The sequence below is a fragment of the Rhopilema esculentum genome, chromosome 14 (genome assembly GCF_057945365.1).
Source record: "Rhopilema esculentum isolate cy_ngs chromosome 14, ASM5794536v1, whole genome shotgun sequence".
Taxonomy (NCBI): domain Eukaryota; kingdom Metazoa; phylum Cnidaria; class Scyphozoa; order Rhizostomeae; family Rhizostomatidae; genus Rhopilema; species Rhopilema esculentum.
Window position 1 is genome coordinate 4,952,940 of NC_142828.1, and position 23,637 is coordinate 4,976,576.

The following is a 23,637-nucleotide window of genomic DNA, read 5'->3' on the forward strand; positions in this document are numbered from 1 at the left end:
GTAGCCTGCTAATGACGTGGGAAGCAACCGCGCCTCTAATTTCTGAAACCTATATTGCTGACCAGCATTTCTGTCAAATCGTTCAGCTTCTAGCTTCAGTTTTAGTGGTTTTATTTGTTCCTGACCCCCCTCGTCCACCCTGATTGTTGGCAACAGCTATAAAATCAAACTGAGAATTTTTTTTCAGTAGCAGATTGGACGTCAAAGATCACCAATTAGGAAAAAAAGGTATGCTTGGAAACTTTTTTATCAAAAATATTCTTTATTCCATGTAAAAAACAGGAGCAATAGAACTTATACGCTTTATCAATCTGATATTGGGATTCATCTTAAAAAAATTGCTCTAAAAACGTCTTATACCAGGATATGATTTTCTGTTTGTGCAATAAATTCTAGATGTATGTTTGCCCGCTGAGGACAAACAATTCCCCTTGTTCTCGATATTGCGGTCATTTGTCGCTTGCATCTCGTTTTTCTACTACCCATGCAATAATGTCAACCATAAGCAGCCGATATGTGTTCCTATTAAGATGACTCTTAATGTGTTCGTATTCAGGCTTTTTATTTCTTGATTGCATATACTCCAGAACCCCTGTTTCGTTCTAATTCATATAGACTGGTGGCAGGGGCGAAACTTCACCATTTTCATTAGGGGGGTATAAAGCTTTGATGCCCGACGAAAGGGCGTGTCATGCTGGATAAAAGGGCGTGCCATGCCTGAACGTTATTCTTACGGAACATCGCCTCAAGGGTTGAAATCATCGGGGACCCCGAGAGAGGGTCACTAAGTATGTTAGGCCTTCAGACTCGAGCTGTTTTTCAAAGTAAAAAAAATATGCCTCTAGTTTTTCTGGTGTTGGCTATAAACATTTGTTTCCGAAAAGCAAGCATTTGTAAGGCCTGTGTTTTCTATAAAAGAAAAATAGTCTTCACTTTCTAAATCACCTAGCTATTAAGAGAGCAATTCAAAAAAAATTGAAAAGTAGGATCTCAATTTTATCACAGTGGAACAACAAACGCAGCTTGGAAATTTCGGAATTTAGAAACAGCTACGCAGACTACAATGTTTCAACAAAAAAAGGGCTTCAGTTGCATTTTCTGAGTTTGATTTTCAACTTTCGGTTGCTCCGTACGGAAATTAAACATTTTTAGACACCCAAGCACAAAGTAGGTATCTCTGAATTCACCATAACAAAATACCTCAAGCTTGTGCAAAGAAAAGCTTTTTTATTGGAAAGATTTCACAGGTACACCTCTCATCAAAGCTCAATTTTCGTGTTTTCGTAATCACGAAGTTATTTTTCGTTTTCGTGGTTATTGTTCAGAAATAGAAGAAACTCGAAAGTTTTTTGCAATTCATATCTTATTTACAATTCCTTGATAAATTTTCTATTATATCCACTTGACCTATCGGCTTAAAACTTTATGTTACTTGTTACAGCTATTTGATTTTTTTTAATTAAGGTAGTAATTCACACTTTTAAAAACTTGCACTGAGGCAGACACATATGGACATAAATAAAAGGTTCCTTCATGTAACACATTCAACTTTTCAAGAGTGAAAGTTGAAGATATGATGCAATTGAAAATTAAGATTTTTTTAAGAAAAATATTAATTATGCTAATTAATGCAAATTTTAACGACGCGCTCTTTTTTTCTTGGGCAGTCAATAACTTTTTAATGGAATCTCCTATTCAGCTCAAATTTTTACTGTGTATTCCACTTGAGTGCATGTGTGCAATGAATAGACAATTCTTGAAAATTTTCACTTACAAAGGAAATAATGGCAAAAAACCATGTTTCCATGGTAACGGCTACCATATTTGAAATTTGAAAAATTCCTCTATTCATTCCACTTTTCATATTATTTGCTACAGACTGTGAAAATTTCAAGAAGATTGCTTATCATATGTAAAAGTTATCTCCTGCCCAATTTCATGATTCCCAAAAACAGTGTTTTTGAGAAAATTGACTTTAAAGTTTTGGCTATCTTTTTTCAATATTCTTGGATCTATCTTGGGCCATAACTTCATATTTACCCCCAGTTTGGATTAAAAAAGACTAAGCATTATTTTAATATACTTATTTTGCTAATAAGTTTTCAAATGTTCACTATATTCTCCAAAGGAACTGCAAATGTTATTGGGATGTCTGTTATTACGTCATCAGAAACAGATTGGTCAACTTTATTTTGTTTGCTGCAATCAGAGTACTGATTTCTCTTTCTTCTTTTAGTTGAGATTGGCTTTTCACCTCTACTGTCAAAGGCCCCAGGTTCATAATGTTCTTTTTCAGATCTTTTCATGTTAGTTTTGGTCCTTTTTCTACTTATTCGCCAACTTTTATACTTCGAAGTGACTTTCTGTGCTGCAGAAATTTGGCGAATGTGGTCTTCCTTCTGAAGAGACTTCAAAGATTCCTCTCCAATATCCTCAATTCCAGCTTCTTTTAACATTAGTGCCCTTGATCCAGCACCAGTGTTAAAACAGCAAACTGCTTCTGATACTGCAGACTCTATTCTAACTTTGCTACAGAAGGTTGCTTTGGGACACCTTTCCCAGATCATATGGTTTAGACTCTCATTTGCATTTTGCGTTACACCTTTCAGGCATCTCTCAAGCAAATCCTTTGATGTCAATCTTTTGAAGATAGGCTCTAAAATGTCAAAAAAGGAGCTTGGTAATCTTTTGCTTCCATCATAACTCTTCTTGCCAGTAATTAGCTCTGCATTAAATTTGCACCAAGAGTCTTTGCCTTTAGGGCAAAATTTGTGCTGATCATTAAGGGTAGATGCTGTTGTTGGCATGACTGAATGGTGAAAAATTGCCCAAACATCATTCTGCATCTGAGCCAGGTTACCTCTGTTGGCTCTTATGGAATTACCAAAATACCTTTGGAAACTGTCAATTCTTTCTTTTGTCAATCTCCCTTTACCACCTATTGTTTTCCCATCTAACATCTTTTTACCTTTCATTTCTTTCAGAAGTGTTCTTAGGGCATTTCCCATACGCTTCTGTATATGTCCTATGCATTCCTCCTTTACAACCTGATACCTGCTCCCATAAGCTCTTTCCAATTCCTTACTCACAACCTTGAAGGTGTCACTGTCACCATCTCCAATAAAAGTTGTATATTTTAATCCCCTTCCTTCAATTGATCTTAGGAAAATTCTGGCTGCACCAATTCCTTCCATACCACCAGATGACCCTTCATAATTTATTTGACAAGAGGCATCATGATTTGCTTTCCACCTTTTAAAAGCTTCACTATCTTTATTTTCATGTTGATGTTTTCTGCATTCATGGCAATGCATTGACAATACTTCAAAATCAACAACCTCGCCAGTTTCCATTAGAACCACGACAACGACTCCATACTTAGAAGAGTATCCTCGTTTTTGCCATGTTCCATCAACACTGACAGCAACAGAAATAGTATTATCCATATCATCTAGATAGGCATTGGGATTCTGTTCCAAAACACTTTTCTTCAGACGATTTGCTGCATCCTTCATCTGTTTTTCAGCAACTTCTCTTGAAATTTTGGCAGAAGACTTCAACTGCCTTGCATAGGAAGCACTAGTTAGTGGTGAAGGTAAATTCATCATTCCACAAAAATTTGAAAGAATTTTGCGTCCACCTTTCAAAGAATTGCATGCCATGACTGATCTTGTGTTTACTTCGAATTTACCTTTGTCTAACTTTTTGCTGGTGTGGAAGATTGTCTCTGCTGAGCAACAAGAACACTTAATGATCAATGTCTCAGCAAGCCCATGCTTCTTTCTGCTATCCTTCAAGATCTTCAACTGAGAATCTGATCTTTTACAAGCTCTACAATTGGTAGAGGATTGCAAAGCTTCTTGGAGCAGAGACAGATCAATAATAGTGAAACCATCAGCTTGTTCAATTTGCTTTTGCTTAGAAAGGCCCATTTTCTTCGATGATCTTCTTGTAAGCACCCTCATAGTATCATTTAGTTCTTCAAACGATGAATTCAACAATTTTTGTGCTGTCCTAGATTGAACTGAGCTCATTGGTGTGAAAGACGAACTGGGCTCCACATCTTCACTAGGCCTAGGCCGAGTGTCAGATTCAAGTCTACTAGCAATATCCTGCTTGCGAATGCCAAAAAACCTCCTTTTCCTCTTAACTCTACTTGCTAGAGCCCTTCTTTTATTCGGTGGCATGTTTTACTTATAATATCGATTCAATAAAGCCATTATCAGAATAAATTTGTATTCCGTTTCGCAATCCAACATCTAAGTGACTGTAAAGTGTGCGAATTTGGCGTGTTTCTCAGCCTCTGATCGCAAAAGAGGCTACCACAGGGTGTTCATAAGATGTTTATCATTCCACAGGGAAAGCCTGCAGGCTTGGGGGTAATTTCTTACAAAAAGACACAAAAATGAGCTCCTTAGCAACGCTAAAAAGTCGTTGCTAAGGAATAAACTTCCGACTACTGTCGAAAAACAAGTTAATTGTGTCTAAACCTCAATGTGGTTGTCAAAATAACTATTTCTACCGAATTCTACGATAATTTTGGCGTAGAATGAAACAAAAAAATGAAAACTGAAAATTTTTAGAAAATGCTTTTTCAAAAGTGTGAACTACATCCTTAAAAGACTTTGGCGGCTGTACGGCCTTTTTGGCGATGGGTGCAATACTTTCGGACAGTAAGTGTAAAACCTCAAGAAAGTTTCTGGGCATAACTCCTTATGAATGTATGATGAAAGTTTCATACATTTAGAAAAGAAAATGTTGCTTGATTGTTCTCAACAACGTATTCCGAAATGGCATATCCTTCATGCTTTGATTTATGATGCTTCTAAAAATTGTCAGTGTTCCAAAGGCTCCGACGCAGTATGGAAAGTGAGGGGAGGGGAGGGGCGGGTCAAAGGAAAATTTAGCAATCGTAACAAAAGATTTTGAAAAAGCTCCCTTGTTTTGCAAAAGTGGGGGGGGGAGACATGCCCTGTATTCATTTCTTTTTTTGCATCAAACACACTTTACTTTCCGTCTATACTTTCGCTGTCGATCAATACTTTAGACTCTACTGCCGCATCTCGAGGCGAAGATAAACATGTGCACGTCGAGCTCGGGATGAAAGACACAAATGTATATATGTTGCTGTTGCTTGCCTCGTTTCTGTTTTGTTTTCCCGACTGGGTAGAGATTGAAAAAAGTTTGGGGGGGGGGGGGAGACCACAAATCCAAAAACCAAGCAAGCTAGGGCAAACATTAATAATAAAAGTGCGACCTAAAGAATATTTCATGATTACCTGGCCGATATACTGGCAGCCCTATAAGTATTCATTATTATCGTGTAAATATGTAACTATGTAGTATTTCGATTACACTCGCTTTTTAATAAGAAACTGACTATAAGGAACGAGTGCTGGACAGTCAGAAAAAATCAAGAAACTTCAGTACTCGAAGCAAAAAAATTAAGAAACTATTAAATCTTGATAAAACTGAGAACAACGAAATTTTGTAAGATCCAAGAACATGATTGCCCTGATGGCCTAGAACTTGAGACACAAGGGAAATATAATAATATACTTCCCACGTCTAAATACAGCATCAGAACGGAAACGAATCTCTTGACGTGATAAAAAGGTCAGGAACATTTCGTAACATCATTCATGACATCATAATTAAGAAACTCTTAAGAAACAGTGAGTATTGAAATTTCCAGAACATTAAGAAACTGGAGTACTCAACATCGACCTTTGTTTCATATTAAAAAAATGAGTGTAGTTCTTGTTTATGTTATATTTTTTGGGCGTGTTATAATAACACTGTTATTTGGCAGGATTAGTTGGAGTCGAGGTTGAGAGCGATAAGGTTAAGATTTGATTATATGTTTTATTAAGTTCTCGACGATTTACTTATATTATGTGGCAAGATGCTTGTGAAAGATCTTGTCGACATGAACTATGGTTTTTGGAGGATACGTATTGTTATTTATGGAATCGCGCGTGACGATTGGGATAATTGTAAACGATTTGATGTGTTTGCGAGGACAGTGCTTGTGAAAGACTGTACCTGATTTTACGAGAACGATTCGACGTTACGGGACAACCGTAAAGAAAAATAAAACACTATGATTAGCCTTAAAGTGCATATGACACGAAAATTTTTATACGCTTAAATCATCAAAGAAACATCGCTGGTAACGATGGTGAACTTAGTTTTTTCATTTGCGACTTACTTTCCCCAAAAAACGGGGTTTTCCAACACCCACTCGAGCTAAAATGTGTCACAAGAAAAACGCGGTCGAACCTGTGGTCACGTGACCACTGTGACGTAAAGTGGTTGTGCATCCGTTGAATAGAAGAACAAGGCTTCTGTATGGTTTCACTATGTGCGGGCACTACTGTTGTCCCCCTAAAGATTTTTTTTCTCAATAATTGTCATAAGTTTTATTTAGCTAACTCAAGCAATGCCATCAAAGGCCGGAAAGTAATTTAGAAAATTTTTTTGGTTCATTATAAATTGTTAAAAATTGAAATAAAGTGTTGTGCATGACTTTATGGAACGAATACCCCCTTGAGGAAGATACCGTTGTGCTTGACTGCCATCCTGGAAAACCTGCCCCAACAGAAGTTCGCCGCTTGGCATTACTTATTAAAAATGCAGCGTAAAGATATCGAGCCATCATCTTGTTCAAGGTCACCTTTTTCCGACTGATTTTTCCCGTACATTTCCCTCTCCTCCTGGTTTTGACACCGAAAATACCAAAACATTTTTTCGACGTGATGCTCTACCCTCAGTTCGTAAACCAAAACAAGACAAAGAACGAAGCAAGAATGAAAAAAGCATGGTGAGTAATAAGTTTCCTATTGTTTTTTTATAACTGCCTAACAACGTTCTATTGTGTAACACCTGAGATACGTCGAAAACACCGGGGGCACTCGCTTTATGGAAAAAAGGGACTCCTTGTCTCTGTGTGGGGTCCATATCACCGTTTTTAATACATAAAAATAACCCAAATATTCAATTTTGCAGTTATTTTTTAAACCATTTAAACAAATGTAAACTACTTCAATATTTTATACAAAAGCGAAAAAGGTTTTGGAAACTAAAAAAGCAGGGGGTTGGCAACTCAAGAAATATTTAAGAAGCAGGGAAATGATATTCTATGGGATAAAGATTCAAAATGCAAGTGAGAATCGATTAACAATAAACAGAAGTCACCAAGTAACAAAACATGATATAAAAACTTTCAATTAAATCACGGACTCAGTCGTTTCTGTATAACAGAAATAGTGGTCTTTGACTTGGTCAGCCTTGGTCAAGACCAAAAAATTAATCTTGGATCATGTTTGTTGTTAAATGTAAACATTGAAATTTGTGTTCCTCGTTCTTCACAGGCAAGCAGCGTTAACGGAAGCTCTGCACAGATGGAGTTGCTTTGGCATCAACAAGGTTTTGAATCTCTCAGAAGTTCTGGAATTGAAGTACCTACGTTTGTCTCTGACAGACACCAAGACTGTATGCCATTGCACAGAGATACCTATTGAACAAAAACATTGTATGACTTAATATAATGGTTGATTTGAGTTTCCCTTACATTCTTTAGAATCGGCAGGATCATAACATTACATATATATATTATATGTATATGGTATACTCATTTCTGCCAGATTTAATGAAAATAAAATATTAAATTTACTAATTCTAAGAATTGATAACTTTTACAGTATAAAAACTGGTGGCCTAAAATGGTGGCCTAAAAACAGCAGAAATGTACAGAGAATACTGAATTTATAACACTAAAAAACACAATGACAACTTATTCCACTCACCATTGACTCAAAGTAATATTTCCTCGCCATCGATCACGCAGTTGGGATTTTTGTATTCCACCTTCGTCCTCTGCCTGGTCATGAAAGCTTCGAGCCATGCCAGCTTCGCCTGGTTCCGCGTCTGAATTATCCGCAGAAAAAAGACTGGTTCGTTCTTGCAAGGCAAAAATAGCCCATCAGCAGCACCTAAAAGCTATTCCCCTTCACTTTCGTCAAAAGCTGACGCCCTCGAGCTTGAATATTTGCCGTGAGACATGTTCATAAACTCGCAGGTAAAACTCCGCCGTATATTTTCTTGTTAGTTAGCAATCTAAATTTTCACTAACACAACCACTTTACGTCACTTCCTGTCAAACTCGACCCAATCCCTTGTGACAGAAATTGAAGCAAAAATCGACCTTGGAACAGCTGTAATTACGAAAGTGTTTGTTTTTCGAAAATTTTATGGTGATTTTCGTGATCAGCATACTCGATTACGTGTTGGGGGCGAATAAAAATTTTCGTGTCATATGCACTTTAAGGCCAATCTCCATTAGGCGAAATTGTTTCGCTTTTGCGCTGACGAAAAGCGAAAACTACATGGCCCACAATCTCCAGCTCACGCGTGCCAAAAAGAAAGCAAAATGTTGCGTGCCAAGCATTTTAAGGTGTAGGATGAGAATCCAAATATTCTGATTTTGCTTTATTTGTTGAAGCGTAAGAAACAAAGAAACCAAAAGCAAATAAAAGGTTTTGGATATGTAAATTCTACCAAGAGCAAGAAAGCAAAGGAGCTTACAGAAGTCTGATTATACACTCTATTTTTTTATAAGAACCAGTAAATTTAAGTTCAGGCTGACTGTTCTTAATTTTCACGAAAATCGAGAATCGATTCTGCTGAGAACTGGGGGGGGACGTGTCCCCCCAGTCACCCCCGTGGCGCCGCTACTGCGGAGGAGATTCCATTGGCCTCTTTTCCATTCATTATTTTAAGTTGGTGTGTACAAAATAGCTACAAAAAGGCTAACTAAAACCAGCGAACTAAACTAAAACAGCATAACACTGTTTCAATTTGACAAATCAGTTTACGGGCCAAAGGTACGGGCACATACCTCTCATTGACTGAGAATGCAACTTTTCATTTTTTAAACCGATTTTAACCACTTTCTCTCGGATTCTTAGGAAATCCTTCCAAGTTCCTTCTAATTGAAATTTTTTCTTTTTTCCTTCCAATCGGCCAAAATTCCCAAAATAGGATAAATTCTCCTAAGTTGAAGCACTGGGGTACAATACTTCTTTTTGCCTACAAAAGGGCTCCACACTCAAAAGTGACTCATTTTTTAGTGCGGTCTTAGGAAAAGTAATTTCATATGCGGCTTTTGTGTGTTTTTATTCTAATATTCCGATTTTTAAGTTCCAATTTGAAGTATTTTTAGTGCCATACTTTGAACGTTAAGCAGCAACAGAAATCAAAGTTGCAAAACTTTTAAAATAACACTACAGGGCGAGAAAAAATTATGTGCCGACGGACAAAGTATGGGGGAAAATGCCCTCCATTAGGGACGCCACTGGCGGGCAATGCTGAGTTAAGGTCGGCTTGTTATCGGAAGCGAAGCTTTTGTTTAACTGAGAGAAACAACGGCTTGTTATATGAAAGCAAAAACTTAAGTAACGGTATTGAAGAACTTTCAAAAATTGATACAGATTCTTGCAATCTCTTGCAATTGGTACAGAATTTGATACAGATTTATCATCTTGCACCAGATATTTGTTATGTAATGAAGTTTATGTAGAGTAATTGTAATCTTCCTTCACTGGCGATTGGAAACGCAAACATCTGAAGGGGGGCTTGTTTTCTATTACATATTTAACAGAATTAATCAAAGAATGAACTGTAAAAGGGAACTAAGCCATAATGGTAGGTGCAATGGAGCCTTATCATACTTAAAAAGTCGTCAAACTGCAGTGACATCAAAGATTGTTGTTCAAAACGAAGGAAGTTCGGGTCTCGTTTTGCAGCTTGGCGTCTTCGTTGGAAGGATCTATCTTGCTCAGTGCCAAAAACAAGCACTCAACGCAGGCTGAAGCATATCAGCAGTTAGATTGACTCGATAAAGCATTGTGTGGACTGGTGCACAGTTGATAGTAGTTTTCACCATGAATGCACAGATACAGACTTTGTTGAGGGCGACTTTTGTCGAAAGGAAGGCGCTGTGTTTTTAGACAAATGTTTTCATCCTAAAATTTGTGGACGGGCAGAGAGGCAAAAATTTAAATTCGGGCGGGCAAAGCCCCCGTGCCCCCCCCCCCTTGGCTTCGTCCAAAACGTACATCCAAAACAGCTCGCTTGAAGATGTAGTCCTATTTGAATATCCGAAGACTAACTTCAGAAATAAACACTTAACGAGACATTTAGGTATTATTAATTCAATGTTATCTTAGTTTACTATCAAGTTCCATTACAGAAACAATTAATTAATATTTACAATTACAGCCATCCCTAGTACTGCACGGTATTTTAACATTGCTAGCTTTACAGGAAGCATTTTGATAATGCCTTCTTACTGTATTTACATAATGATACGTGAATCATGAATTGAAAACTGTTAACATGGTGGGCAGATGTTGTGAAAAATGTCTACTTGAAAATAAATATTGAAATTTTTAACGTTCTCCAAATAATTAAAGTTCACTTAGCATTCGGAAGATTTTGACTTTTTCAGTCTGCATATTTTACAAGAAATTTTTTAATATTTCAACCTAGAGTCATTTTCAAGTGTTTTTACAAGTAAAAATCGCAAGTCGCCTGCAGAAAATTCTTTGTTGATAAAAATTTGTAATCAAGCACCAAACTTGCAACATTGACATTCCCTTTATCGATATTGGTAAAAACTTCCCCATGCCGAATATTAAAATGGTTTTGAATTAATATTTTCTACCAAGTAATGTATACAATTACATCAGCTATCCATATTAATAGAAATCTAGGTTGCAATGGCTGGGAGAGGGAAACGGGGTTTTTAACCCTTCCCGTTGACATCGAATTGGTTTGAAAATGCATCAACTTGCACTACTTTGCCAGAAGTTGTTCGGTATATTTTATCACAGCCCCTAAACTACGTAATGGCCCTGTCTTTTTAAGTAATTTTTTAAATATTTTAACTTTTAGTGTTCAAGCTCCCTTGAGAAGAAGACGAATATTGCAAGGCCGCGAAGACCAGACAAAATTTCAGGTACTTGTTTTTTATTTTAAATCGCGCAAAAGGACATTTTTGATAGACCTTAACCTGACCGTTGATAAAAACTTCTTTGAATTACTTTGCCGACCTAACTACTGTGATCCATAAATGATTTTCTCTTGATCTACAAATCTGATTGTCTCAATAGATTTATTAACAAAATTTGCCGAAAATTGCAGCACATGATTGGAAAAGAAGCCAATTTCAATTAAAGTTTGCTCAGTACAAATAGCGATATTACGCAGATGCTTTGTTTGGCGCGAAAGAAAATCTCATAAACTTTGTTTCGAGATAAAAAAAATTATATTTGGAAACATGCGTTTTAAGGCGTTGGAATGCGTTGATATTGCAATGAACTGTGTAATGATGCAATTGAAAAATTTGCCTACTTGGTAAAACTATTTACACATTGAGTCAGTGTACTTCTCCTGTAAACATGTTTTGACAATTATGTCTGACGAATTTTTTGTCATCAGTAATTGAGATTATACTCATCGCAATGGTTATACGCAAGAGCTGTTTAGATGATTCTCAAAAGTGCACTGAGAGCTATTTTACGGCACCTACAGCCTCGCACAGATGGTGTTAACAATTTTCACCTTCTCTGAGCACCCGGCGGGTCCAATTTTACCCCGTTCAGGCGGGAAACTCGGCAATTTCCGTTTACATGAGTTGACCGGGAAACCCGGCTGAGCGAGATCTCGCCTCTTTTTGCGGGATCCCGCCTGGCCGATTTTCCCGGCTGTTCATGTAAACGGTGAAATAAAATACTATTGATTTTCTACACATGCCGGAAAACTCGGGGAAACTTGGCTAGCCGGGAAAGTCGATTAGCCGGGAAACTCGGTTAGCCGGGAAACTCGGTTAGCCGGGAAACTCGGTTAGCCGGGAAACTCGGTTAGCCGGGAAACTCGGTTAGCCGGGAAACTCGGTTAGCCGGGAACTCGGTTAGCCGGGAAACTCGGTTAGCCGGGAAACTCGGTTAGCCGGGAAACTCGGTTAGCCGGGAAACTCGGTTAGCCAGGAAACTCGGTTAGCTGGGAAAGTCGCTTCAATGTAAACAGGCCCTTTAGTAGTGGCTTGTTAAAGCACTTCAGGTCGATTGACTGGTACACTTCACTAGAGACTTGTGTATCCAAATAAATTTTTTTTAACTGGAAAATTGCGATTTTGGTTTTCTTACGAGCAGAAATTAGATTCCTTCGGGAAAGCAAACATGATATTTCTTGTGCAAGCGACGAAAAGATGTGTAGCATGTTGGCTTTTTGTCTTCTGCTATTTTCAAAAAACAGATTTCCTCTCTCGGACATTTGCTATTTTTTTCTTAAAAGCTACAAAATTGTTGGCAATGTTGTGGTTCTCTATGAGGATTGATAGGGCACGGATCCGGTTTTAAAAATAACTATTCAGCCGTTTTACATCATTTGTGTCTCAGGTCTTCTGAGAATTAGAACAGAACATGCGAATCTATCTAGCGAGAACTACCTAATTTTTAATTGATACTGCCATTCACTTGCTTCCTAAACTTGTAGAATCAATATAAAGCAAATCCTATACACATTACAAACTAAAAATTCATAAATTTGATTTCAACTATTAAATATTACATTTTATTACTACCTAAACATGTCCCTCTGTAAATCTAGTCCCTTTTGTTATTCACGTAACGTTTTTAATTACTCGTTCCACCATACCTGTTTAGATTTGTGTCGAAATCCTTCTTGACCATAAGTTCATCATCATCGCTATCATTTTCAAGAGAAACGAAATCCCAGGCCGTCTTGTTCTCAAAGATTCGGGTAACCGACAATAGAACACTCGATACGACAGATAGACCAACAGTTATGTATATGAATGTGACCAAGACAAACAGGGCAACGTGATAATGCTGTGACTCGTCGTGTCCGAACTTTTCAGCTGGATGCGATGGTACGAGATCGCCGAAACCAATGGTCGATAGCGTAATGAATGCAAAATAGATACCCTCGAAAAAGGACCAGCCTTCGTAGCAGACTGCTAGAGCAGCAAGAACAATAATCATAATAATCATAATGGTAAAGAGTAGAATGCTTGTACGAACGTTCGTTGAATGGACATCTCTGTGTAGAAAACGCTTGTCAAAGGCACGAAAAATCGAGTCTATACCGTCCATAAGTCGCTCGCCTATTGACTTGAGCATCAGCCCTGTCAATGGTATTCCAAAAAATGCGTAGAATATACAGAATAGTTGTCCACCAACAGTTTTGGGCGTCATATGACCGTATCCTAGGGTAATAATGGAAATAATTATCAATAATTGGATGTGCAAAACGATCCATTCTAATTAATTATAGACACAGAAATCAATAAAAGCAAATGTCAATTTAAAGGGAGGCATTTTGCGTTATTCGGTCTTTGGAGTCTTAGCTGCCCCCCCCCCCCTCCGATGCATAAGCCTAATTTCGGCGCCTTTCATTCAATGCATAAAAAAATACATGAAGATTACGTAATATTGTCAAATAGAGAAAATGAATGCTTCTTGAAAGATATTTCGTTGATATCTCAACTAAATCAGTGCGACTGTTACTATTCTCGGGTTTTTTCCACTAAAAAGGAGCATAATTTGCATCAAAATATAATTTTTTTTCGCTAATTGATGTAGCAGAAGAAGCGAAACCCGCCTACTTTCACTCATTGCCTTTTGACGCCAGTTTGGAATACTCTACTACCCTATCACCTTCGAAGAATAACAGCGAAAAGCCAAAATGAATAAAAAAGTGTATTATATGTCTCAGCGTCTTAGAAATTTTAAAAGTTTGGCCACTTCCAGATATTTCCAGATACTTCAAGATATTTCCAGATACTTTCAGGTATTCCCAGATACTTCCAGAACCAAAGCACTAATTTCTAACATATGATATATAGATTCATATGTAAGTACTAGGCATTTCAAAACAAAACACGGGGGCTGGCTCATTGTGTGACGTCCACAAAATTCTGCCAATGTTTTTTGAAGAAATTTAGGTCTCTTTACGATCAAAAATGAAATCTCATAAGTAATAACACTTACATGAAATTGCACTTCTTAAGAAGCAAGGACTATCATATTTTTTTACTTTAATTTTTTTAAAATTTAGCAGTAACATTGGCCAACATTCTAGACACATGTGCTACATAATTCTTGTTTGAAATTCGCTTGGAATTTTGATGACTTTCTCTTGATAACGCAGTAAGGTATTCAATTGCAGTGTCTTATAGATATGAATGAGATTTTTGAACAGTAGAGCACCAACAGTCACTTTTGTCTCAAGTAATAAATAACAAAGACATAAAGAAATTCTCTATAGTAACTCGAACGGTTTTTTAGCTATTTGAATGAGGTACTTGAGGACAGTGAATCTATTTTAAATCTGGTCAAATACTGCTGGTGGCAAATCAAATATACGGACGTGCTTGCACCTATTCACATCTTTTGGATGCATTTATTTGTCATAGAACTGATTTCGATGTTTGATCTTATATAACCTAAATAACGAAAGAAATGTAAATAAATGCTGTTGCTTGCACAAACTTTCTACTTCTGTGCTTATTTTATACGCCACCCGCAACTGACTGCCTCCGAATAACAAGCCAATTGTCTTGTTTTCAATATCATTGAATAAATTCCAAATGATATCAGAATGTCATTGGCTACTAGGCATTCAGCGTCTTGTTTTGAAACAAACTATCTTTGAGTTTCAAACTTTGATTCATTCATTAAAGGACATTTTTACAATATCAACCCCCCCCCACCCCCATTATGAATTTCCTTCCGACAGCACTGATATATTACAAGCAACAACATAATCCACATTTAAGATATATCACAAGTTGGGCCATTATCGTTCAAGACAGCAGCTTGTTCAAACTTCATCCATGCTCACAAGACAGCAGCTTCTCGAACATGATTCATAAAAGTTTGAATGGAAAGGCAGTTTCATTCATTAACATGAATCAGATACAGCGGCATAAAGGTTCAATGTTTCCTTATTTTTCGCTAATCGTCACACATTTATCTTCCAATATTAGATGATATGGAACAAAACGTTATAAATGTCCTGTTGCCATGGCTGCCTTTAAGTTATCTGCTCTGTCTTATCATTTTCAGATAGAAATCTCTTTACACCTGACGCTATTTATCAAAAAAGGACAGAAAATCCTTTAGAATCCGAAAGAGAATCGCTGATCTAATAGAGGATATGACACTCAGCCCCGCTTATCACCATTTCAGCTTCTAATCCATCTCTACACCTGTGTCACATGCAAAAATTTATTTTGAAGGAAATTTTTTCTTCTTCGATTCTAAATGCACATGTGGCTTTGTCAATCCAGCCTGAGAACGGGCTTTTTTCCTCTCTAATACATTAAAGCAGAGAAAAAGGAACGAAAATAAAAATAGAGGCTCAATCTTCTGGATTAAAAAGTAAAACTGATGTCACCATAATAATCTTCCTTTTATAACTTTTAATTTGGTCCTTACAAACTAAAAACTATAGAAAACCAATATATTTGCGAAAATACAAAACAGATTATCGTTATATCAGTGCGAGTCCTAGAGTCTTCTCAAGCAATCTCAAGTGTTTCCATTCCTGACTTCGCTTGTACATTTTAGAACCAAGAACGATATGCAGTGATTTAAAAGGGAAGTGGCCAGATCTTAGAAACATTTCGAATAGTTGTAATTGCTTTTTGCATTTCACATTTCCGAAGTGTTTTTTAGACTACATGGTCTGAATTCAAAAATTCTAAGAGTATTTAGATATGAAGTCATTAATTTTCTACTCTTTAGTTGAAGACAAAATGATAATGATCTCTATCTAACTCTCATCCTCGTGAATAGAACATGTGTTGTTCCTCAAGGTTGTGTTTTAGAACCTCTACTAATTCTCTCATCTTGACTAAGAACAAAGTTTAATTAGCAATGTCAATGCTGAGGTCTTGGCTGATATGGTTGATCACAGCCTTTTCAAGCATTAGATTAATTTTGGTAAGAAGTTAGACTGTCAAAAAAAACAAGAAAAGAAAGGTTTATGGTAAATGAGCTTACATCAAAATACTTATAGTATAAAAACAAAGGAACGGAACTATGCAGCAAAAAGTCAAGAAGTGATAATCTACGGTAGATAAAAAGGTTGGCACAATCACTAAGTAATTTTGAGAAAAGCTCCGATTCTTGATACTGTATGTGGAAGTTAACAATCGGATTTGCCTGGGAAAGTGAAAGTAAGATAAAGGCAAAGTAATTACATTTTCTGTTTTACTGTGATATGGTTACAAATACTGTAATAACCAAATGCTTAAGAGTGCTAACAGTAGATTGATGCCAAAAAAATCGCTTCTTCTTGAAATGTTATGTAAAGGATTCATAGAAATATGCATTTCAACTATTGGGCTTGTTAGGTTCTCGATGTCCACTTAAATGAAAAATGATGCTGATGATATCTTCTTCATATAAGTTCAAGGGTATGTGTAATCATTCTTGGATCAAAAATCCCTGTCCTGCTAACACTCTTATTTTTTATATCTTTGGTATTTTGTCATGCGACATTGTATAACTGCCCGGGGTCAAGCAGGTGGCTCTTTCACTTATTCTATCTTTAGATAACAAAAATGCGCTGTTAGAGCCTTTCACAGCAACACTTTACACCCACTCTCTGCCTAATCTTTAAATTTTAGCTTATAAAGTTTTCTGTAACTTACAAAAGAGACTTATATGTAATGAAATGAATAATCTCTTTCCAACATTTCACTTTCTTGCTTTTTCAATTTATTTGGTCATGTATTTCTTGCTTTTTTTTAAATCTAGTTTTTGTGCGAAACTCTGTGAGAGTTTCTTCCAATTTTCCTTCCAAGACTAAACCAAATAGATCATCTTTTGAGTTCCCGGTAAAGTCGGTTTCCAAAAAAATCAAAAACTGTTCATAACATGGTCTTTATAATAGCGAATCTGTATTAATAAAGATTGCAGGTCTCTTTCGTTAGCTGATCTACGTAGAAAGCTCCTCCACATCAATCCTAAAACATCAATCCCCCTCCAGGGACACAGTGACACGAAGAGCAGGTCGTGCAAGCACCAGTCCCTTTTTCAGACATTTCGAAAAGTTTGTGTTAACTAGACTTGATTTATTGTATATTTCAAGTAGAAAAGGACTTTCGGAAAATTTGAAACAATCTGGCACCCTTAAACATCAATTCTACAACCTCCCTTTAGATTATCCTACCTTTGATGTACAGTTAAGTTCTTTGAAAATGGCTTTGCAAAAAGCAAACACTTTATATCATATTGGCTAAAAGTTTTCGTCTGAAATTCCTCAGAGCTTAAAACGTCAGAATAAGGGTCCGAAAAAACACGATGAAAAAGAGCGTCAGACGAAAAAGTTTTTAGCCAATACGATATAAAATGTTTGTTTTTTTCAAAGATATTTTCAATGTCTGTACCACCAAAAGAATATTACTTTATTTGCTATATATTTTAATCATTTAGATTATTTACACTATTTTCATTCAGAAAGTTCTATCAATCATACAAACATACAAATAGAATGAAAAAACTAGTCAGATTAAAAAGTATTTTTCTTTTGGTATAGTTTTCTTTGAATATAAGTACGAGCTGTTACTAAATCAACTACATTCTATATTATTAAGCATGATATTCTACATCCATGATTTATGTTATGCTTTTTAGTTACGTCATATGATATCACTAAGATCAATCAGAATTTTTTGCATCCCACATTTAAACGTAATTATTATGCTAGTTTTATTGCTAAGACAAAATTTAAAAGTCATTGCAAAGTCTAAATTGCATCGATTACAAGCTAAGTAAGTGGATAACAATTAAGAAACATACAATAGATATAAACAAATATTCTAATAAGCCCAATCTTGTAAATAAAGCTGCTACCCACTTTTCCCCAACTTTACTTGAATGTCAAGCAATTTTTGTAATTTCTGTCTAGATCTGCAGGATGGGTATTTCTTACTTCATTTTCGGCCGACAGCAGAATGAACACATGTTTCTACCTATCGTTTTTGACTGCTAATAGTCATCAAATAGCCCGTGAATTACGCGTGAGAAAGGCGCTTTCCGTGATGACAATCTCGGTTCTCCTACGAAGTGGTTATTATGTAACGCTGTATGTAACGTAATAGAACAGGCCTGTCCTTGATTCAAATTCACACGCGGTTTTGAGAGGCGTTGTCGGACGCGCCCACATTTGAATTTGCACGGTTGACTGATTTCATCATGAAACTTTGCCCTTGGTCTGTCTTACATACATTATTTTCTTGAATAGAAGCCACGTAGCAAAATAACCTTTCAGAAAAGTTGCATTCTTTCGAAGGTTCTAAAATGGTCATTGATAAAAGGGGTATTTTCTAAAACTGGGAGGGCACACGCCTCTGGTGATTACGACGTTGGTAACGAGAGTAATAACCAGGAATGAAACTGACTAAGCTGCGATGATTTTGTTCATTCTAATTTTGAAAGGGACAATGCATGGCTTCAAAACCTAAAAGCCGCATTATTTTTGAATAGAAATTGCTTTATTTTCTTGAATAGAAGCTACCCTTGAACAAAATCAGCTCTCAAAAATATCATTCAAAAAGATAGAAAACTACAGCCTCTTTTCATGAAAACACAGTATTTAAGAACATAAATTTGCATTGAGCTTGTTATAAAATTCGTAAAAGAGGATTCTAAAGATTAAAGGCAGTGTGTTGCGCTGCTCTTTTGCTACTATTTGTGACAAACTGATATATTTGTCCAATAGCGGGTAAGGGACCTTCTTTGTTGTTCGTTCAAAAGAATGAAAACCACCTAAAATTGACGTTTTATTCTCTGTTCGGTAAACCAATGAACAGAATGATAAACTTGACGACAGACTGTCTTTAAATAGTGGTCTAACCGAAATTCTAACGGAAGTGAAATGTCACACGTTCTCAAACTGAGTGAAAACAGATGCATTGTAAGCTCAAAGAAGAAATCAAATTTCCGTACTCAAAAATTAAATGGTTTAAAAAACACAAAGGTTACATTATTGCGATCCACAAGTCACATTTCCATCTGATAGATTAAGTCTAATATCTTAAAAATCGTTTTATTTTTCGATGAACGATATGCAAATACTGAATAATTTTTGAAAGAAATAAGTAACTATCAAAGATAGGAAAAGTTTATCATTGGAATTCCTCGATATATCATTATGATATAACAACTAACAAAAGTTCTGCAAAGGTATTTCCTTTATTGTTTTATTTATTTTTTCACTGTAGCCTCCCAGTTTTTACTTGACTTAGAGAAGCAAAATCTAGCACTTTCACCACTCTTCCCTCTGCATCGAAACATAAAGTATTTAAACTTGGATTAAAGTATTAGGAAAATTGCTGAGCCGCACCTGGTTGTGTTTGCAAAGCTCTTGCTCATGTAATAACAAAGTATATGTAGAGTCGGATTGTTAGGCTTCTCAGAGATTTTGTTTGCAAAGAATTTGAAAAAGATTCTCGTTAAATCAAATAGCTTTTGAATTCGCAACGCAAAGTAATATTCGCAAATGTCTTGAAGAAAAGCCGACTTAAACTCAAATAGTAAAACCATATTTTGGCTGTGCCATTCATTTGACTAAATATGCATTCCTAAGGCCAACACTTTCTGCATACCGAATTTTCAAAAGCAGTTGATGTTTTGACATAAAAACTCTTTTCAAACAGATTTTTACCGGGCTGTTTTTAAGTCTGCATTATAGAAACCATTAACTGTGATGTTAAGTGAAGAAAGAGATGAACTCAATAGGATCTGATAATTATCGTGAAATTACTATCTTTACGCTCGCAATGGCGGTCAGTGGTATAGTAGTATTCTCATTTTCAGGTTCTAGATCATCAGCAAATCTTAGAAATTACGCTTCTTTGCAACTCTTCTTGTCTCCTTTTGGTTGCTTTAGCTTCATCAAATATCTCAAGTAAAAGAGTTTCAGCTCTACCGAACGTACAAAAACCATTGTAAGTAAAATTAACTAGCTTTAAACAACTTGAAATAGCATTGAAGTAAGCAGAGCATATCAAGAAAATTATATGGCTTTCACTGGTGCTTTTTGGTGACCCAAGGCAAGAGAAAGTTTAGGTTTGCAGAGAAACTGTAAATCAATTTTACTTTATAAGTGTCTCAGTATTGAGTAATAGATGGCGCAACAGGGAACGTCACTCAAAGGAGGTGTATTCGACTATGCTTCAATCATTCAATCTAGGTTATTGCTCAGAAATCCTCCTGAGTGCCTTTAACCCCAGCAGTGAATTTAAATGCTATGTTGATGATTCGATAACAAAGCGAAAATTTGATGAGCCTGGCTCGACTTTTCACTTTGCAGCGAACCAAAAATTTCATTCAAAATCCAAATTATACCATTGACGAAGTGCTATGTTAATTGCTAGATTCTTAAAGTGGCGTAGCTTAAGAAGTTATTTTTCATATGGGCTGGATTTAAATATAGTAGCAAAAGGTGGCATTTGATCCAACACGTGCCAGTAATCTTGTAAAATGTGCTTGTTTTTTGGCGAATTGCCTGTCATTGATTACAAACGTATAACGATTTATCATTTAAATCTAGCATAACAGATACCCGTTGCTTTTATAAAGAAAGTTAAATTTTCTCTTTTTACTGAATTATGAGTTTCAAATTTTGGTTATGTTGCTCCATCAACAAACTACCAAGCAATGGCTGATATACATTCAAAAATGGCATTACAAATACCTTGTTTCACTGGAAATAAGAGTGGAAGAGTATAATTGGAATTCAAACCGGAACGACCAATAATTATTTGGTGATGAAAAGGAAAGGAGCAATATATATATATATAAACATAAAAAGGAGCATTTATAGACATCTAAGTTGCAAGCAGCGGCATGACCGCAATATAACTTAGATTTTGGCAAGTTCCTTTATTTGATCTTGGTTTACTGCCTTATTCGCAATGGAATAACTAAATTCAAAAATTTGTAGATTTTCTAGTACACTTTCTATAAAACACCAAAATGTGACGGCAGTGAATTGGTAAACAGCGTTTTCTAAAGATTCTACACTATAGCTGCCTTTTGCAAGAATAGAGGATAAACATGGTCCTCGTATTATCTTGCGGTCTATGGTTGAAGAGCTTTAAGTAAACCAGTTACATGGTTGGTCTCCATCTAAATCTACCATTCAAATTCACAGCCAGATATCAACAAGATTGCTTCAAAAATTTATCCTTGCCTATTCAGAAATTTGCAAGATAAGAAACCTTGAAAAAAATAGCATCAAAACCGTTTGGATGCTCTGAAACACCCTTTAGAATCTATTGATGAATTTTTTCGTTAAATTCCTAGCAAGGATACAATCAGTTTTCAGTGGAGTGTTATTTCGAATCGCCATATGAGGCCGTGTTGCTTTTTAATTTTCTTTTGAGAAGATAGGATCATTGGATATTGAATAAGGAATAAAGTTTTTTCATTATCGATCCATGTTATGTAAACAGAGGAGTTTGCAATCCTATGTCTGTCAACCTGTCAAAAGTATTTGTTGGGTTATGGTAAACACGAGCAAGATGCTTGCCAAATTGCTGTCAATACATGGCATTGAAATTTGTGTTTATGTAAGGTTAGGCTGAGTCCAAAAGCTTTTTTTTATAACATAATTTTCACTTTGCTATAAAAAACCCAAGCCATATAATTAGCTTCACAAATGTGTATCCGGTTAATGATACCTTGCCTTTCACAACCAGAGGCAAGTGGCTACAGTCAACCTAAATCAGTTGAGCAAAAGCTCTTATCTTGATTCCATAATAACGATGCTCCTGAATTTTCCTTGCAGTATGCAAATATATCTATTTCTTTACTATAACCATGGTCACGTTGCTGTAGATGCATGATAAAGTCGCATAAATTAAAACTTAAAATTTTTTACATTGATGACCTTTTTCCACATCGGTTGCCTTAAGCTGTTCAATATTTGGTTAACATACTAGAAATTTACAAATCAATTGCGTTTTTGGACCGTTGTATTTCTTTGATTACTATCAATCCTCAATCATAAGAGGTTAGTCGCATAAGATATTTTTAATGTCACTATCTTGCTAGCATCTTCGCTTCTGTATCAGAACAAATTGTACGATGCTAACATTGACAACGGTCTTCAAGCGTCTTCATCTCAATCTTTTAAAATTATCCGATATTGTTTTTGTCGAACACAACACGCTTATGTTTTACTTTCTGGATTTTTTAAGAGGATGATGTAAATAATGGCTTTACTTCTGCCTAAATCGACAAAAGCAATTCAATCGGTTGTCAAATTTAGTGAGTTGATAGATTTTTTATTTTCAATATTATATTATCTGGCCGGATTTTGACTCAGTGGCGCCTGTCAGGAAATTAGTGAAATCTCTTCTTTTCAGCAAAAATTCAAGGCAATTATAGTCAAATAGATTTTTCCTTTCTTTGCGCACATGCTCATTCATTGACAGCTCCGCAAAACTTTGTTTGAGGTTCATCTCAATCGCTAACATGTGTTTCTTTACATTTGACGATAGCTTTAGGCCTCTTTTTCTTTCCATTGAATAATAACAAAGAACTGAATGCTTGAAAAGAGAACGTCAACATTGGTTTACTTGTACTTACCGATTGTTGTGATTACCGTTGCAGTAAAAAAGAGTGAGCCCATGAACCCCCACCGTTCGTAGTCAACATCATAAAAGCCTTCCTCCAAAGCTTCTTTGACCTCGAAAATGAATCGATTTAACTCAGATTCGTTTATTCCGTACGAAGTTTTCATGTAATACTTGACATCTTCAAACCTTTGTCTTTCTTTAACTACTTGCTTTGATTCCAAAGCTTGGAACACTGCAGACCCCGCTAGCAAATACACAACAAACAATGTTGTACGTAGTAAGAGGTTTCTTGTTGGGCCTTGCAACGCATGGAGCCAATTCAAGAAGAAGACCCCCATGGCCTACGAACTCAACTCATACATCAGTTAACAGTTTCATTTAAACATGCCACCACAAGTTTCGAAGACGAGAGTTCGTAAAGCGTGATTCCGCTTCTTCAAATACTGTGTGTTTTTCGTCCAGCATGTACAAAGACTGAAGTGTTTTGTTCTGCGTTAAATATTTATAAGGAGATATGAGGAGAGAGCCAGCTGCTTTCTTCAACGCTCGAGAGAGATAAACTCAACGAAAAACCACCAATATCCGCGGCCGCAACTGTGAATGGTATTTCTTCTATATAAGCTTTCATACAGCGTGTTTGCATGCGTTTATCTCTTTGGCCTAAAAATTACAACGCCGAACAGGTTACCTCTCAGTGTATGTTGCCAGTAGCAACTTGAGAATTCCAGCAAAGTAAGGCGTTTAGTGACAGCTCTGATAGTTTTAAGCAATTTCCCAGCCTTTTCTAGGTTGTATTGACGTGTGTGACCTTATCCTGGCAGGTTTTTCAGTTTCATTTCTTGATCGCCTATGCAAATCAAGTCTTAAGATTGATAGGATATCTAATGGAATTAATTTATTTTGTACACTCTAATTTTAAACAGTAATTTGAATTTATTTTACATATTTAGTATGTT

General features: G+C 36.2%; 2 protein-coding genes across 3 annotated transcripts in view; one reads left to right on the forward strand and one right to left on the reverse strand.

Moving 5' to 3' along the window:
* The first annotated feature begins 10,975 nt into the window (after positions 1-10,975).
* LOC135696224 (uncharacterized) overlaps positions 10,976-23,637 on the forward strand; it is a 35,426-nt gene continuing 22,764 nt past the window's right edge. The window contains exon 1 of the mRNA XM_065215542.2: positions 10,976-11,020. The gene's annotated coding sequence lies outside the window, so the exon portion shown is untranslated. The remainder of the gene's footprint in view (positions 11,021-23,637) is intronic.
* Positions 11,012-23,382, reverse strand: LOC135696223 (potassium channel subfamily K member 3). 2 transcript variants are annotated; one of them, XR_016144600.1, is made up of 3 exons: positions 22,692-23,382; positions 11,971-13,291; positions 11,012-11,936 (listed from the first exon to the last, which is right to left on the reverse strand). XR_016144600.1 is itself a non-coding variant. In XM_065215540.2 (2 exons), the coding sequence occupies exons 1-2, from the start codon at positions 23,017-23,019 to the stop codon at positions 12,699-12,701; spliced, it is 921 nt and encodes a 306-aa protein (XP_065071612.2). In that variant the 5' UTR covers positions 23,020-23,382; the 3' UTR covers positions 11,014-12,698. The 2 variants fall into 2 exon arrangements, 1 of the variants encoding a protein (XP_065071612.2); XM_065215540.2 differs by having other exon boundaries at positions 11,014-13,291.